Source organism: Andrena cerasifolii, chromosome 2, assembly GCF_050908995.1.
Source record: "Andrena cerasifolii isolate SP2316 chromosome 2, iyAndCera1_principal, whole genome shotgun sequence".
Taxonomy (NCBI): domain Eukaryota; kingdom Metazoa; phylum Arthropoda; class Insecta; order Hymenoptera; family Andrenidae; genus Andrena; species Andrena cerasifolii.
The window spans coordinates 340,519-356,888 of NC_135119.1; the positions used below are offsets into that span (position 1 = coordinate 340,519).

General features: G+C 40.5%; 1 protein-coding gene across 5 annotated transcripts in view; it reads left to right on the forward strand.

Moving 5' to 3' along the window:
- Oatp33ea (Organic anion transporting polypeptide 33Ea) overlaps window positions 1-16,370 on the forward strand; it is a 132,424-nt gene that overhangs the window by 106,897 nt on the left and 9,157 nt on the right. For all 5 annotated transcript variants that reach the window (XM_076830278.1, XM_076830274.1, XM_076830273.1 and 2 more), the window contains exon 7: window positions 3,482-4,086. In XM_076830278.1, the coding sequence (XP_076686393.1) occupies window positions 3,482-4,086 (605 nt within the window). The remainder of the gene's footprint in view (window positions 1-3,481; window positions 4,087-16,370) is intronic.

The window sequence follows — 16,370 nt, forward strand, 5'->3', positions numbered from 1 at the left end:
ATCTGGTCGACAGTCGGTCTCATCCGTGCGGCAGGTACTACCGAAGCACCGAACAACCGGGTCCTAAACCCGCACAGTCTATCCCAGGCCTTCCCAAGTAGGGGAAAACCACCCCTGAAACACATGTTTCGGTTCTCCCTCCAATGCTACGCCTTCAGCTAAGATAGGATGATTTCTACTACCCTTTCTCCGAGGAGACAGTAACACCGCTAGGAAGCATGTTGGGACGCTTTAGGGTGAAAGTACCAAATGCGTCAAGCTTTTATAGGAAATTTCATAATGACTTAAAAATAGTAGGAAAAATTAAAATTTAAACTAGCATTTCAAAATGACGTAAAAAGAATTTTAAAAAATAATTACATACAACGATACAATAATAATTACTGTATCGTTGTATGCAATAATTTTTTTTAATTACTGTATCATTGTATGTAATCATTTTTTTAATTCGTTAATTTTTTTACGTCATTTTGAAATGCTAGTTTAAATTTTAATTTTTCCTACTATTTTAAAGTCATTATGAAATTTCCTATAAAAAATTGACACATTTGGTACTTTCACCCTAAAGCGCCCCAACATGCTGCTTAGCGGCGTTACTGTCTCCCCGGAGAAAGGGTAGTGAATCCTCCCACCTTAGCTGAAGGCGTAGCGTTGGAGGGACAACCGAAACATGTGTTTCAGGAGTGGTTTTCCCCTACTTGGGAAGGCCTGGTCTAGAAGGTTTGAGATTTTGGACAAAAATCGGCCGACAGCGCAAATCGTGACCGATTTAATTTTTTTTTTTTAAAAATACTCGTAATGGACACAGCAATAACGGAGCACTGCAATAAAAACCATATCTGTTGGTATAATTTATAGAAAACACTATTTAGCATAACATGACATAAAAACATAAATTATGCAGATTAAAGATATTAGAAATTACTTTTTTACAAATTTAATATTAGCTGTAAAATAAAACATTTACTTTACATTTACAAAATTTATGTTTTAAATAAACTGCATAGCTGATTTAAATATTGTATTTTTAAATTATATTTCAATTTGATTATTTTTTATTTTATTTTTAATATATAAATTTAAAAATAACTTTTTAATAATTTTAATCCGAAGTAATTAGAATCGATATTTTATGATAACTAATTTTATAATATAATTAAATCAGCTATACAGTTTATTTAGAACATAAATTTTGCAAATTTAAAGTAAACTTTTATTTTATAGTTAATTTTAAATTTACAATAAATTAATTTTTATATCTTTAATCTGCCAAATTTAGTTATTTATGTTTTTATGTTACGTTATGCTAAAGAGTATTTTCTATAGATTAGACCAACAGATACTGGTTTTATTGCAATGCTCAGTTATTGCTGAATCCTTTACAAGTATTTTAAAAAAAAAAATTATTGAAATCGGTCAAGATTTGCGCTGTCGAGCGATTTTTGTCCAAAATCTTACACTGTACGTCGGCAAACGCTCACGAATTCGGCGCGGCCAAGTTAATCGTTGACCTCGCATATTTATTACTATCACGTGCATGCATCACCCTACCAAGGAGTCTCCGATATTAAAATAAAATTCATCTGTATTTGGAAACATGGTTACAACTATGTTTTTCACCGTAACACTGTAACCGCATTAACCCGGTTAACCGGATTACTTGGGTTACAGATGAATTTTGTTACCCGGTTAGGCGGGTTAGTCGACGATACGGCGTACCGAACCGGGTACGGGTTAGGGTTCGGTTCCCTGGTGTCGGCACACGAACGTGGAATCGCACAGGAGTTTTCTGGGAGAGGCGTACTGATCGTACTACGCTCTAGGCGATCTGTGCCAAATAAACCTTTACCCAGGCCTATATGCCCTCGTCCGCTTATTTTTAGTAGCGAGAGTCACTCGGTGCGTGACCCTCTCGCGCCCGCTTTCGGTAATTGTCGAACGCGTGGTGGGGGGCAAGATCGTCGTCCCACTGCGGTAACTCGTTACACTACTACTGTGCACAAAAATGGTCCTCACATAATCGAAAATCCTTCCAATTGGACAGCTTTCGGAGGAAGCTCGGGAAGCACGGAACAAGGGTATTAAAAAGTACCGACAAAAATTTTCTCCAAAATGGTGAAGGGAAAAACTATGGAGGAAGTTTTCAATTGGCTTCTATTATCGTCGGATCCACTAGTTGGTAATCTAAGAAAACTTCCCGAAAAGAAATTAAAAAGTTTGTCACCAGAAGCGATAATCCTTCTTCTATGCCCTGCTGCACTGGAAAAACGCGATTCCGACTGGGAGTACTAGTTTTAAGGGCATATATTTTCATAGGGTTAAGTGTACAAATGTAAATAATAAAAAAATCTTTGTCGTACATAATTTTTGTAAGTGCTGTTTTACGGATAATTTATTATCTCATATATCAGAACATAAAAGTGCCAAATTTTATATACTAAAAATAAGTTTTAAGGTTTCGACCACGAAAATGGCTATAGTTCTTCAATTGACATTTGTATTAATTTTGTCAAATTTAAAATTTTCATTTCTGTGGTTTTGGCCATAAAATCGCAAAATTTCCCCACTGTGTGGCGGATCGTTTTCTGGCTTTAGGGAAAAGGAAGAAGATCGCGAACGGGGGACACACGGTCATTCTGCGCTCGCCGCGATACAGGATAGACGGTTATTACGATTGTTACGAATCGACGCACCACCAGTATTCTCGTGCGAATCTTTAATCAACCATCCTTGTCGTACTTTATGTACCGTTGTTGTGTTTTGTTATTAAATCACTTGTTACGTTTTGTTATTAAAAATCGGAACATGACATAAGTACAATTTGGAAAGAAGTTGGAAATCGCCAAGGCGATTTGTACAGTACAATCTACATGCACCCCCGTGATACATCTTTTATATTTTAATAGGTGTACCTAGTGCATACATATACAATAGTTTATGTAACGTTTATTTAAAATGATAGAGTTAGGTGGTCACCTTTTGTAGGTAATTAATTAAACATAAGTATAGCTTCCAGAATATCTAGAAATTTTAACTTATCTAAATGTATATAAACGTGTTATTTGCGGTAATTAACTATAATGGATTATTAATTTACCATAGGATTATGAATATTTATATTTAGACAAAATGCATGTTTAAAAGGAAAAATAAGAATCTCACAATCGGCCAATTTTCAATGAATCTTGAGTCAATTTTTACACAACATTCGTAACATATTAGATTAGGCATACATTTATTACACACAAAAGCAAATTAAACTTTAAATCTTTTTTCACAGAAAAATAAATCTTTGGCATAAACTATGTATTTTAAAAAGAGTGGGAAATCACAGCCAGCAATTCCCGCAATCATATACTAGGGTAGCATTTTGTGTTTGTTTTAAGTGCGCTTTTTGTCAGTCAAAGAGTTGGCACGCAAGACGCATATTAAATCTGATACATGTAATATTTAGCCGTTCAATTATACATATTTCTTTCAGAATGAACCTGACGTTTAATTGCAATGCTGATTGTACCTGTGACGGGGTTAAATACTCTCCAGTTTGCCACGAGGCCTCGAAAACAACCTTTTTCTCGGCCTGTCACGCTGGTTGTCGGGCGATAATCAGTGACAAGGAATTCGGAAACTGTAGTTGCCTACCACTGACAGATTCATCGAATTTAAAGGATCACTTCGCCTATAATGCTGACAGCAAGTCGTTTATGCTGGATCAATCGATCTACTTGAATGATCCGCAGCTGCTCAGTTTCGACAAGGTCAAAGCTGGGCCTTGCACAAATGACTGCAGTCGCCCTTACCTTCTCTTCATGATTCTCACTTGCATCATACAGACGTTGGCTTGCTCCGGAAAAATTGGTAACGTCCTAGTAAATTATCGCAGCGTGGAGAAGAAGGATAAAAGCTTCGCGCAGGGTATCACCTTAATGACAATCTCTTTGTTTGCCTTAATACCGGGTCCAATTATTTACGGAGCGATCATTGACTCCACTTGTTTGATCTGGGAGGAGTCCTGCGGAACCAGAGGGAACTGCTGGTTCCACCACGGGCGCAACTTCCGGTATTTGGTTAACATTACGTCAGCGGGTAAGTTTTTCTCACTGGTTAATCATTGGACGGCGTACGGCGGGCGCTGCAGCTGTGTCAATTTTGACCAGTAATAGAATGTTCCTTCATACGATTCTCAGAACAAGCTTTCATAGTGGTGCAACAAATGGTTAACCAAACATCAGACAACATGTTACCAGTGGATATAGTTTATTATGGCTTTATTTTGTAGACGGAATGTAAGTAGGTACCTACATATGACGAACAGAATTTTGGTGCTGTATGCGATTTTGATTTGGAACTTGGCTAGAGATTGCCCGAGATGTGGATTTTTAAGTGGTTTTGCGATTGCATTTAGGGTATATTTTTCTAAAGGATGGATTCAAAAAGTGTGTGACGCGATCACAGTGACGCGGCGTCTGGTGTAAGAAAAAGTTTTTTTTTATTTTAATTGTCGCATTTGGCGACATAGTGGCAGGGTTCAGATGGATTTTAGGAAGGTGCAGGGACGCCTATTTTAATAGGTATCTTGTAGTCTAGCGAGAAAAGACACAATGTAGATTACAATCGACTTTCAAGTAGATATGATATTGATTAGTGGTATTAACACGTTGACTGCCATATGACCTGCCGGCGTGTCACACCCTGTCTAGTCTACTGTGCCGCGTAACACGCCGGCGAGTTAAGCCGCGTATTCACCTGCGCATTCGCCCCGAATGTGCATTCGGCGCGCGCCGATTTTTTGCTCGTCCGATGTTCGGCGCGTGTTCGGGGCGCGACACGCGTACGGCGCGTGTTCGGGCCCATCCGCTTGCTGGCGGTCCATCAAAGCGCGCATTCGGGTCCGAACAATACCATGAAATGGACGCCGCAAATTTCACTCAACCCCGAACGCGCGCCGAATGCGCGCCGAACGCGCGCTGAGCTCCGAACCGGCCAAATATCGGTGCGCGCCGAATGCACATTCAGGGAGAATGCGCAGGTGAATACGCAGCTTTACACGATGTCTTATTTTATATTGTATTTTTTGCGTCAACAAAAGACGCAACGACTTTTACTTTTCAGTGAAGAAATAGGAAAGGACTTAAGATCAATGAAGTGGCTTTCGTTTTACGGTTGATAAATGAACTTCTTTATTAGTAGGAGTACGAACTCCTACTAATATAATAAATGCGAAAGTGTGTTTGGATGTTTGGATGTTTGTTACTCAATTACTTCCCAATTTCGCAACGGGTCTTTCAGAAATTTGGTATACATGTAGTCTAGGACCGAGAATAGCACATAGGATACTTTTTATCCCGATTGATTACGTAGTTCCTGTAGGAGAAGAAGTATACAGTATACATGTACTCGCCAAAAGCCCGGCCAGACCTACGCGTTAAGATCTCGGCCCTATCCCCACTACATCTGTCTCACTCCGCGTCAGAGGGAGTGAAAGCGAGCGAGGAACGGTACAAAACAGACGAAGATACTTTGTCTCGCTCCGTCTCTCGAACGCCTGATATTCCATCCCTCCTGTGCGCGACGTGCGTGCACGACGGACGTGAGCGTTTACACGAAACACAAAACAGGTCTCCCTTCACATCTATTATAATAGGTCAATACCTACTTACATTTTCTTCGCGCCTCATGTCTACCAATAATATTCTTCAATTACAAGTAGCATCTTGAACATCTTTTGCGTATTTGATATGAATAAATAATAACGAAATGTAACCAGGCCGCTGCACAGTGGTCGGAATAGGGTTAATAAGGGATATTCGTGTATAACTTTTAAACTATAAAAGATATCGGAATGAAATTTATGCCAAAAAAAACAGGAAAAAATTATTCCTTTCTAATGATGTATAATGTAATATTTTTTTATATTTATTTATTTATTTATTTATTTTTCAATTCTTTTAACTTATTTATAAAAAAAAAATAATTCTGCTTATTTGGTACCTTATTTAATACTCTTTAAGTGATTTGAATCGTATGTTGGGGAAACTATTCGTTTCCGAGTTATAAGGAAAAGTCAAATAGTACTATTAGAAATTGTGACGACATCTACAGTTTAGTTAAACATTATTATTCATTTATTATTAATTTATTTGACGGACTAGAGCCAAATATATACATAAATATTTGTAAAACCCTTTGTAATACAATACCCATACAGCACACTCTCTTTGCAGCAAAGTTACAGAATGGTTCCAGTGTAAGATTGCAATGATGCACGCAACGTTGCCGGAAGGGTGTAGTAATAATTCTATGTCCGCCTCCTGCAACGTTTCGGGCAGTAGGGCCAAAAATATAAATAACTGTGTATATACAGTATTTCCTCGTTAGCGGCTCGCTGATCGGGACCGGCGTTGAGCCCGCATCGTGAACAGAGCCCTAATTCGGAGTGTTTGTTGATCGCTTCTTTCTGGCCGAAGGGGAGAGCGAGATGGAACACTGCGTGCGCGGTGAGCGTGCGCGATGGTCGTAAGCGCTTACTGTGAGCACGAAAACCGCTTCGCAAAATCTTGACGCAAGCCCGGCTCACGGTAAGCGCTTGCGACCATCGCGCACGCTCACCGCGCACGCGAAGGACAGAGTGTCAGGCGTCCGAAACACGGAGCGAGACAAAACATCAACGCGTCGTCGGTCTCGAACCGTCCTCGCTCGCTTTCAGTGCCTCTCGCTCGCTCTCGTTCCATCTCGCTCCCGCCTTCGCCGGACAAAAGTGAGACAGAAGTGGTGGGGATGGCGAAAAGTCCGTATCGTGTACACCAAATCGAGCCCGTAACGAAGAAATACTGTATATGTGTGCAGAATCATAGAAGTATAAAGCTCGTTTCTTTTTCTCAAAGAAAATTCTTTTCCCCCAAGGGGATTCGCGAACCGGCGACCTGTAGCGTCGTAGGTGAACACTTTACCGCCGCAGCTACAACCACTGCTTGATAAAAATGCTAACGTATTCGAACTTATACTCCTACCATGCAAAACTTTAAACTCAAATTATTCAAAAACGAAGACTCATTTTGACAAACTCCATTAGGGTTTTGTAACACTATTAGGTATGCACTACAACTTCCATCATGTGTCATTCTACACATTAATATATACAGGGTGACTCACCTAACATTTAAACTTAAAATATCTCCGTTGTTTGTAATGATACGAGAAAATGTCTCAGGAAAAAAAATAATTGCTAGACAAAAAGGACAACATATTATACATGGCTGAATTTGTATTTTTATTGGCTATAACGTTACAGTAATGAAAATACGTCATTCCATTAAAAAAACCATCGATGATCTTGAAATTTCGGGAAATATAACCTTGACACAAAAATCGTCTCTGTCAGAATAATTATTTCTCTGAAGCAAACATTGTTATCCTTAGACATTTTCTCATATGATTACAAACAACGAAAATATTTTAAGTTCAAATGGTAGTTGCAGCAACATTGTGGCAACATTGCAGGAACGTTGCCGCAATACTGACGCAACGTTGCTGTATCATTGTGGAAACGTTACCAAACGTTGCCGTAACGTTGCAGAAATATTGTAGGAACGTTGCCGTTCAATATTGCACCGCAACATTGATGCAACTATGCAGTAATAATTCTATGTCCGCCCCGTGCAATGTTGCACGGCAACGTCGCAGCAACGTTACATCCACATTGCGCAGCAACCATGCAACAATGCAAGGTTACTGCAACCATCCTGCAACGTTGCCGCCACGAAGTGTGCTGTATGGGTAATAATGCGAGGAATACGAACTTATATACGTAAAATGATGTAACGATAACAGCTTTAAACATTAATAATTTGAAGAGTTGGCTGAAGGGGGAAATGATTTTTGCATGATTCTGTAGAAGAAAGTGTGCTGAAAATAGTCCAATTGGTTAGAACGTGGAACTTGATGGAACTTGAAAGACATTCCCTGTCAATTGTAAAGAACTTTGACAAATTTCTGTATTTCATTGAGCATTCCTTTTTAAATACATTATAAACAGTAATTTTTAGTTAACGGTGTTAATATTTAACGCAAAAGAATGCTCTTCATTCCAGAAAAAAGCGGAAAGAAAATATTAAACAGGGTCGTCAGAACATCTCTAAGAAGGAAGTAGTTTTTTTCTGGTGACAAATGTTATCTTTAAAATGTCTAACTTTAAGTATTCGTCTCAATTACAATTTTTATTAAATTGTATTATTATTTTCAATTTCGGTATTGTTGGACATTTAGGAAGTAATATACATTCAGTAGATTTCGATAAAAGAAAGTTCATTTTTGGCCGAATGTCCCCTATTACCCCTATTCCGACCACTGTGCTCCTGCGTGTTACGCGGCACTGCGAGAATACATAGGGTGCGTTCCGATTCACGCATACTGCGCATGAAGTGCAGAGACAACCGTTCCGTTTTAGTTACTGTGCGCAGTGATGGTGCAGAGAATTCCCTAGAATCCTTTCACTTCCGGTGCAGCGAGCGTGCAGCAAACGCAGAAACTCAGAGGAGAAGCAGTCACTGCGCGCATGCGTATTTGTTTCTACAATCTTTGCTTATTTGAATTTCTCTATTGGAAATAGAGAAATTCGGCTGATACAATTTAATGAAGTGTAATAAAAACAATTAATTCTACAAGGATTACAACTGCCACTATTCTACGTTATTATTTTGAAGAAATTTTATCTCGTGTTTTTTTTTAATACAAATGTATAATTATATACTTATTACCTACCGAAAATGTTCTTCAAATATTGTTCTCGAATACCCCGGAAAGACACGTTTTACATAAACTGTCAATTTTTAGGCAATCATAATCTCTTCGAGCGATTTGTTTACAATTAATGATATGTATAATATTTCCGATTCTAAATGGCAAGTTAATATCATATTTATCTTCGATGATTTCATTATTACTATTATTTAATAATATCGAGGTTATTGTAAACAACGTTTCTTTGTCCATTGTATGTAATATCCATTTTGATTTCGCATGAAACGCAGGAAAAAGCGTTCCGTTTTGAAGAACGCGTTAACCACAGTAACGAAACGGAACGATGTAAATGCACGCAGCGACTGCGCTGCGATCTATGCACTCACTACGTGAATCGGAACGCACCCAAGATAACTCCAGTGCCGCGGCCACAGGCTAAGCCCGGTCCAGACCTGAATGCGTATACGCAGAGCAGGCTGAGCGCGCAGGAATGACGCATGCGGAAGGGTCGAAAGTGCCATTGTGTCTTTCTTCACCAACTTTTGTGCTTAGCTTAGCCCACTCCGCAGTTGTAAAGATGGCGTGATTAGCTAAATAAACGTACAGCTCAACCCTCCAAGTCATCTGGTTTACCAATACAGGGTGATTCTCTAGCGACGCCTGTCAAAGAGGTGCCACCTCTAGCGAGGACAACCCCTCGTGGTGAGGACAACCCCTCGTGGTGAGGACAACCCCTCGCAGTAGTTCACAGAATTTTATGGGTTTCGACCTTCGAAACGGTTGAAATACAATTAAAAAGTCAGAAATGTCCAAGAGTTCCGCATTTCTCATCAGATCTTTGCGAAAACGACATCAATTGATTCCTCGCAAATATCTCGGAAACTAAGGCCGAGCGGTGGTAACATGTATAGGAAAAAGTTGTTCAAAATGTGGAGTTTTAAAACATATCCAAATTTCATCAAAACCTGTGCGAAATTGCTAAAGTAAATAATTACTATAAGTATGAATCCTTGGTCGACCGCTGCGATTCCAGGTCAGCACCCCGCTGTCGAGGATGAAAATGTGAAATATTCATTACTGCGTATTAAGAAATTCTTTATTCTTTATCGTATTGATATGGAAGTGACACCAATGGATTCCTTATCTTTTTTTTATGAAAATCATACCAAATGTCATATAAATTACCGCGGGGTGTTGTACTCGCCACCAATATAGCAATTAAAAAGTATTATCCACCATCAATACGCCACCTGGAGGCTGGAGGGACGCAAGCAAGAAAAGGGGTTGCCCGTTGACTGCGCGTGGTCTCGCCTGCATCGTCTTCCCTTCAAATTGAAGACGGATCCCATATCTTTCAAGTAATCACGCGCTCCAATATCAAAACAAAAGCAGACACAGACCGTATGCGCTGCGAAAAAGGGTGAAGTGTAGGGAGGAGATTATATTATGACTAATCGGACCTGCATTCGTTGCAGACGCAATGTTTCCACCTCTTCATGGCAGTGATGCCAGAACGGTGGGTTTTGTCCCACGGCCGCTACCACCACTCCACGACCAAGCGTACCCTCTCCTAGGGTTCGTACCGCACCACACAAGTATACCCGTCCCTCCATCCGTGTGCCGTACGCGCTCCCTGGCCACCGCTCTCCGGCGAGAATTCGTTTTCCCGACATCGAAGCGCTTGGCGCGCAAGCGAAAAATCTAGACTTCAAATCCCGGTGCGGATATTACTTTTTTTTTTTAATTATTCACTAATTTCTCTTTCTATATTCTCAGCAGACTAAAGGCTTAAAAACTATTAATTTACTAAGCATTTTCGAAGCTTGATTTGCTGCTAAAGTGCGATCCTCTTTTGGCTTGTAACTGCTCATTGTGACGTGAATTTTAAGGAGTCCATCCTAGAACGGCGCTTATTTTGTAAGTAGCATTTCAAGGAATTATTTCTGTTTATGTATACAAAAGGCAGAAGACCAACATCGTACATTAGCCTGCTGCGAAAATTCTTTGTAAATTAACAGTTTTCAAGTTTTTATTCTACTGAGAATATAGAAAGAGAAGTTAGAAAATAATTAATGAAGAAAGTAGAATCTTCGCATTGAGGTTCAAACCTCGATGAAATGAATTCTCGGCGGAGAGCGCCGGCCAGGCAGCGCGTACGGCACACTGACAGAAGGTAGGGTACTTACGCTTGGAGTGGAGCGATACAAGCCAAAAGAGGATCGCACTTTAGCAGCAAATCAAGCTTCGAAAATGCTTAGTAAATTAATAGTTTTTAAGTCTTTAGTCTGCTGAGAATATAGAAAGAGAAATTAGTGAATAATTAAAAAAAAAAAGTAATATCCGCACCGGGATTTGAAGTCTTGATTTTTCGCTTGCGCGCCAAGCGCTTCGATGTCGGGAAAACGAATTCTCGCCGGAGAGCGGTGGCCAGGGAGCGCGTACGGCACATGGATGGAGGGATGGGTATGCTTGCGTGGTGCGGTACGGACGCTAGGAGGGGGTACGCTTGGTCGTGGAGTGGTGGTAGCGGCCGTGGGACAAAACCCACCGTTCTGGCATCACTGCTTCATGGTAATATTTCCTCTTTATGGCCCACCTTTTCTCGCGGGGCGTACGTCAGTGCGCCCTTTTGTTTTGATATTGTAGCGCGTGTTTATACTGAAGAGATAAGGGTTCCATCTTCAATTCGAAGGGAAGATGTCGCAGGCGAGACCACGCGCAGTCAGCGAACAACCCCTTTTTTTCCTGCGTCCCTCCACGAGGTGTAGTGCCGTCCCCCGCGAGTAATCTCGTGTGATTTTTTAACACAACAGCGAGTCGGTCAGGCTGTGTGAATTAAGAACAATGCAGGGTGTAGTGAAGAAAAGAAAGACAAATTATTCAGTAAAATAGAGCTTTAAAAGTCTATCATATGGTAATTGCATTATATTGTTGAAAATGTAATTTTTAGATTTTTGATTAACTGTTTATGACAATATTAGCAATGGATTAAATTCATTCACATAGATCCATCCTTCATGATTAAAAAAAGACGCTAGTCTATACCTTCAATAATTTAGGTCATTAAAATTAATTTCTGTAGGCGGGTTTCGTAAAAATCATCGAAAGCAGGTGACTCCGAAGATTTGTATTTTTTAAACAATTTCGAATCTGCAAAAATGGACTTAACCCTCCCTAATTTCATATGGACTACCATATATTTCAATATCATGAAAATCCGAGACATCGAGGATTTTAGAAATGTATCACATCTGCTTCTATCTTCCACGCTGAACGCAATGCACTCCAAACTCCCTTTGATGTGCCTTCGCCGGCATTCGCGAGTCGGGTCGCATGCGCCGAGTCACCACGAATGACACGTTCACACTAGCATATGCGTTAGGGTGTGTCAATTTTATGGGTAAATTTTAAATTTTTGAAAAATTTAGAATGACTAGTGACAAAGTAATGCTGTTTTTAATCCTGAATCTGAAACTGTCTTCAGAAATTGATTTGAGTGAGGTTTAGCTACTTCAAATCACAGTTGAAAAAAGCGAAAATTAAGTAAGATTTAACTACAAACTACATATTCATATACTGCTTAAAGTGAATCTTGTTTACATAAAAGCATGAAAATGAAAATAAAAATATGTGGAAATTAGTGTTTATTACATTCACATGAAAATGTGTGGAAATGTATATTTATTACAAAATGAAAATATATGTAACTTTAGCAACAGCTCTAGCCATATGCCATTTATGTAGTAAATTTAATGCTATTTAACAAAATCCACCAAAGAAGCGACATCTTGTTTGCTTCTGTTGCGGTTCATAAGCTCAACTATTAATTTTTTTTTTAAATAATTTTCATAATTTCGTATTTTTCTATAATTTCAAACGAACTTCCAACTAGGTAAATAATGTATTACACAAAATGTAAAGGTAGTGGTTAATTTTAAACCTGAAATTGTACCGTCTTCTCACTAGTCGTTTTTAAAATTAAAACATTCAAAAAATTGACACACCCTAATATGCGTTCACGCTCACCCTTTCTGACGTAGAAGCATGCGCCTGTAGCTAGCGTTTCACCCGTCCACATTAGAATATTCGTGCGCGCTCAGCCTGCTCAGCGTATACTCATTCAGGTCTGAACCCGGCTTTAAATGTATATGCAAATGGTATGGTGAGATCCAGTAATATAGTATTTGATCGTAAAATAAGTTTTTGAGACGCCCTACTATTGATTTACATGTTGGCACCTGGGGAAAGAAAAATGTAATTCAGGTCCGGCAGCCAACGTGTTAAGTAACGTAAGTAGGTGCGTACCTATAACTAGTGTCCATTGGGCCCAAATAGTCCCTGCGTCTGCCACGCCGGCCAAAGGTTGACGAACAAGAATGTTCATCACTTTTAGTTTAGACTTCTTTAGTTCGAAGTTAACCGAAGTTAATTATCTACTACTTATTTAGGTTACATTAATCACTATGGAAAGAACATTAGCAGGTATGATCGAGTTTTTCGAACATTTAATTAATATGAGACATTTGGAAAGGAATTTGGTTGTTTTATAAAGAAAAATGTTTTATAAGGAAACACCGACAGGAGTGGTGGTTATGTGTGCATTAACTGCGCCTGCGTCAGTCACGCAACATTACCACCGCTCCTGTAGATATTTCCCCCTCCATCACTGCAGCCCCATCGCTCCTAACTCTGCTCGCGAGCCACCGGGGGCTCCTCCGCTCTGCTGCTACGCTGAATGGTCCCCCTCCATACCTACCAGACTCTGACGATCGCAGTCGAATTCCTCCTTCTTTCCTTCTCTTTTCGACTGCGATCGTCAGAGTCTGATAAACTTTCCAGTTATCCGATTGCAATAATCTTTTTCAGGGATTATTTTTTTTTAAATGGATCCATATTAGGGGGTGAAAGCAAAAGAAATCGCAGGTTGAAAATAAGGGCCACCGTAGTACCTATTATTACTGTGCAGAAAGAAGTTTCTTAGCAGTGATGCCAGAACCGTAGGTTTTCGCCTACGGACGCTACCCCCACTCTATGACCAAGCGTACCCCCATTCTACGACCAAGCGTACCCCCTCCTAGCGTCTGTACCGCACCACACAAGCATACTCGTCCCTCTATCCGTGTGCCATACGCGCTGCCTGGCCGGCGCTCTCTGGCGAGAATTCGTTTTACCGACATCGAAGCGCTTGGGTCGCAAACAGAAAATCTGAGGTTCAAATCCCGGTGCGAAGAGTCTACCTTTTTCATTAATTATTCTCTAACTTCTCTTTCTTTATTCTCAGTAGAGCAAAAACTTGAAAACTGTTAATTTACAAAGCATTTTCGCAGCTGGCTAATGACGATGTTGGTTTTCTGCCTTTTTTATACATAAACAGAGATATAATATTATACATAAATTAGATTTATTTCAGTTTATGTATAAAAAAAGCAGAAGAGCAACATCGTACATTAGCCACTTGCCAAAATGCTTTGTAAATTAACAGTTTTCAAGTTTTTGTTCGACTGAGAATATAGAAAGAGAAGTTAGAGAAAGAGAATAATGAATGAAAAAGGACTCTTCGCACCGGGATTTGAACCTCGGATTTTCTGTTTGCGACCCAAGCTCTAGGATCTCAGTGAAATAAATTCTAGACGGAGAGCGTCGGCCAGGCAGCGCGTACGGCACACGGACAGAAGGTAAGGGTACGCTTGTAGTGGTGCGGTACAAGCCAGAAAGGAATCGCATCTTTAGCAGCAAATCAAGCTTCGAAAATGCTTTGTAAATTAACAGTTTTCAAGTCTTTAGTCTCCTGAGAATATAGAAAGATAAATTAGAGAATAATTAGAAAAATGTAGAATATCCGCGCCCGGATTTGAACTCTGGACTTTTTGCTTGTGACCCAAGCGCTTCGATATCGGTAAAACGAATTCTTGGCGGAGAGCGCCGGCCAGGCAGCGCGTACGGCACACGGATAGAGGGACGGGTATGCTTGTGTGGTGCGGTACAGGCGCTAGGAGGGGGTAGGCTTGGTCGTAGAGTGGGAGTAGCGCCCGTGGGCGAAAACCTACGGTTCTGGCATCACTGCCTGTGATGCCAGATCGGGGACGGGTTCCCTCGAGAATTTCCCCCACCTCGCGAATACTACGCCGGAGCAGCGTGTCCGTGAGCTCGGCGCTTCGGAGTCCAACTCACGGATACGCAGTTCCGGCGTAGTGTACGCGAGGTGGGGGAAATTCTCGAGGGAACCCGTCCCCGATCTGGCATCACAGATCACTGCTAGCAGACGGTGCAGTCCGCCGCTAGCTCCGCCTGAACCACCGCCTGTTACAGTGTAGTAAGTAGATGTGGCGGATTCCGTCAATAACAAAAATACGTTGCCCAGTCGTCAGAGAGTGCACCAATCGGTGATAAAAACCAATTGTCACAACGGCGGACTGCACCGCCTGCCAGGAGCCTTCTTTCTGTGCAGTAATAGTACATACCTACAGTGGCGTGCAAAAGTATTCGGCTACCCTTTACAATCGCATAACTTTTTTAAAATTAATCCAAACGACTTGAGTTTTTTTTACAAGATAGAAGGATTAGATTGCTGAATGGCGTGATTCGTCGTTTTGAAAAAAAATGCACTTGTTCGTTTTTTTTCAAAAGGTCGTTTTTTAAATATATTTGTATGAGGCTGTAACGAAAATTAAAAAAACCCGTTTGTAGATTTAAGTAAGTATACAGGGTGTCCCACTAAGGAGTGGACAGCGCGATATCTCTTAAAGTATTGTCGATAAAAATATAAAAAAAATAGGGAATTGCATGGTTCGAGGGGGCCCATTTATTAGCGCGAACGAATTTTGTTTTCGATTATTATTTTAAAAGATACGATGGTCAAGTTCGGTTTTTCAAATGGAACTATTTTTTTTGAAGACCTGAGTTGATAGTGCGTTCCAAGACAAATTCAATAAGCTTTAATGTATACACTTTATTTCCACTGGTTTTTAAGATATTGCGCTTGCAAAATTACTGATTTTCACTGCAAGAAAACCCTCTGGAATGGCAAAAACCGGGGGCGGTCTTACTGGCGCCACGGGTGGCACTGCCTGTTGAAATGGATACTTACCTGCCAAAGGTCTACGCCAGAAATGGCAGGCCCAAAGGCTGGACAATTCTTTTCCGTCAGAAATGCTACTTAGGTAGGTACATCTGCGGTGTCGAGAAGCGCATCGTTACTTTTATTTCGCACTTGCTTCTACGCTCGGATGGCCGGTTCTTTTGTGAGGGATGCAAATCCGATTGGTTCTGATACAATCTGCTCCCTATGGTTGAAATTTAGTCTAGCAACTTTCACTCCTCCTAACCTAACCAATCCAACTTGCATCCCTCCCAAAAGAACCGGCCATCCGAGCGTAGAAGCAAGTGCGAAATAAAAGTAACGATGCGCTTCTCGATACCGCAGATGTACCTACCTAAGTAGCATTTCTGACGGAAAAGAATTGTCCAGCCTTTGGGCCTGCCATTTCTGGCGTAGACCTTTGGCAGGTAAGTATCCATTTCAACAGGCAGTGCCACCCGTGGCGCCAGTAAGACCGCCCCCGGTTTTTGCCATTCCAGAGGGTTTTCTTGCAGTGAAAATCAGTAATTTTGCAAGCGCAATATCTTAAAAA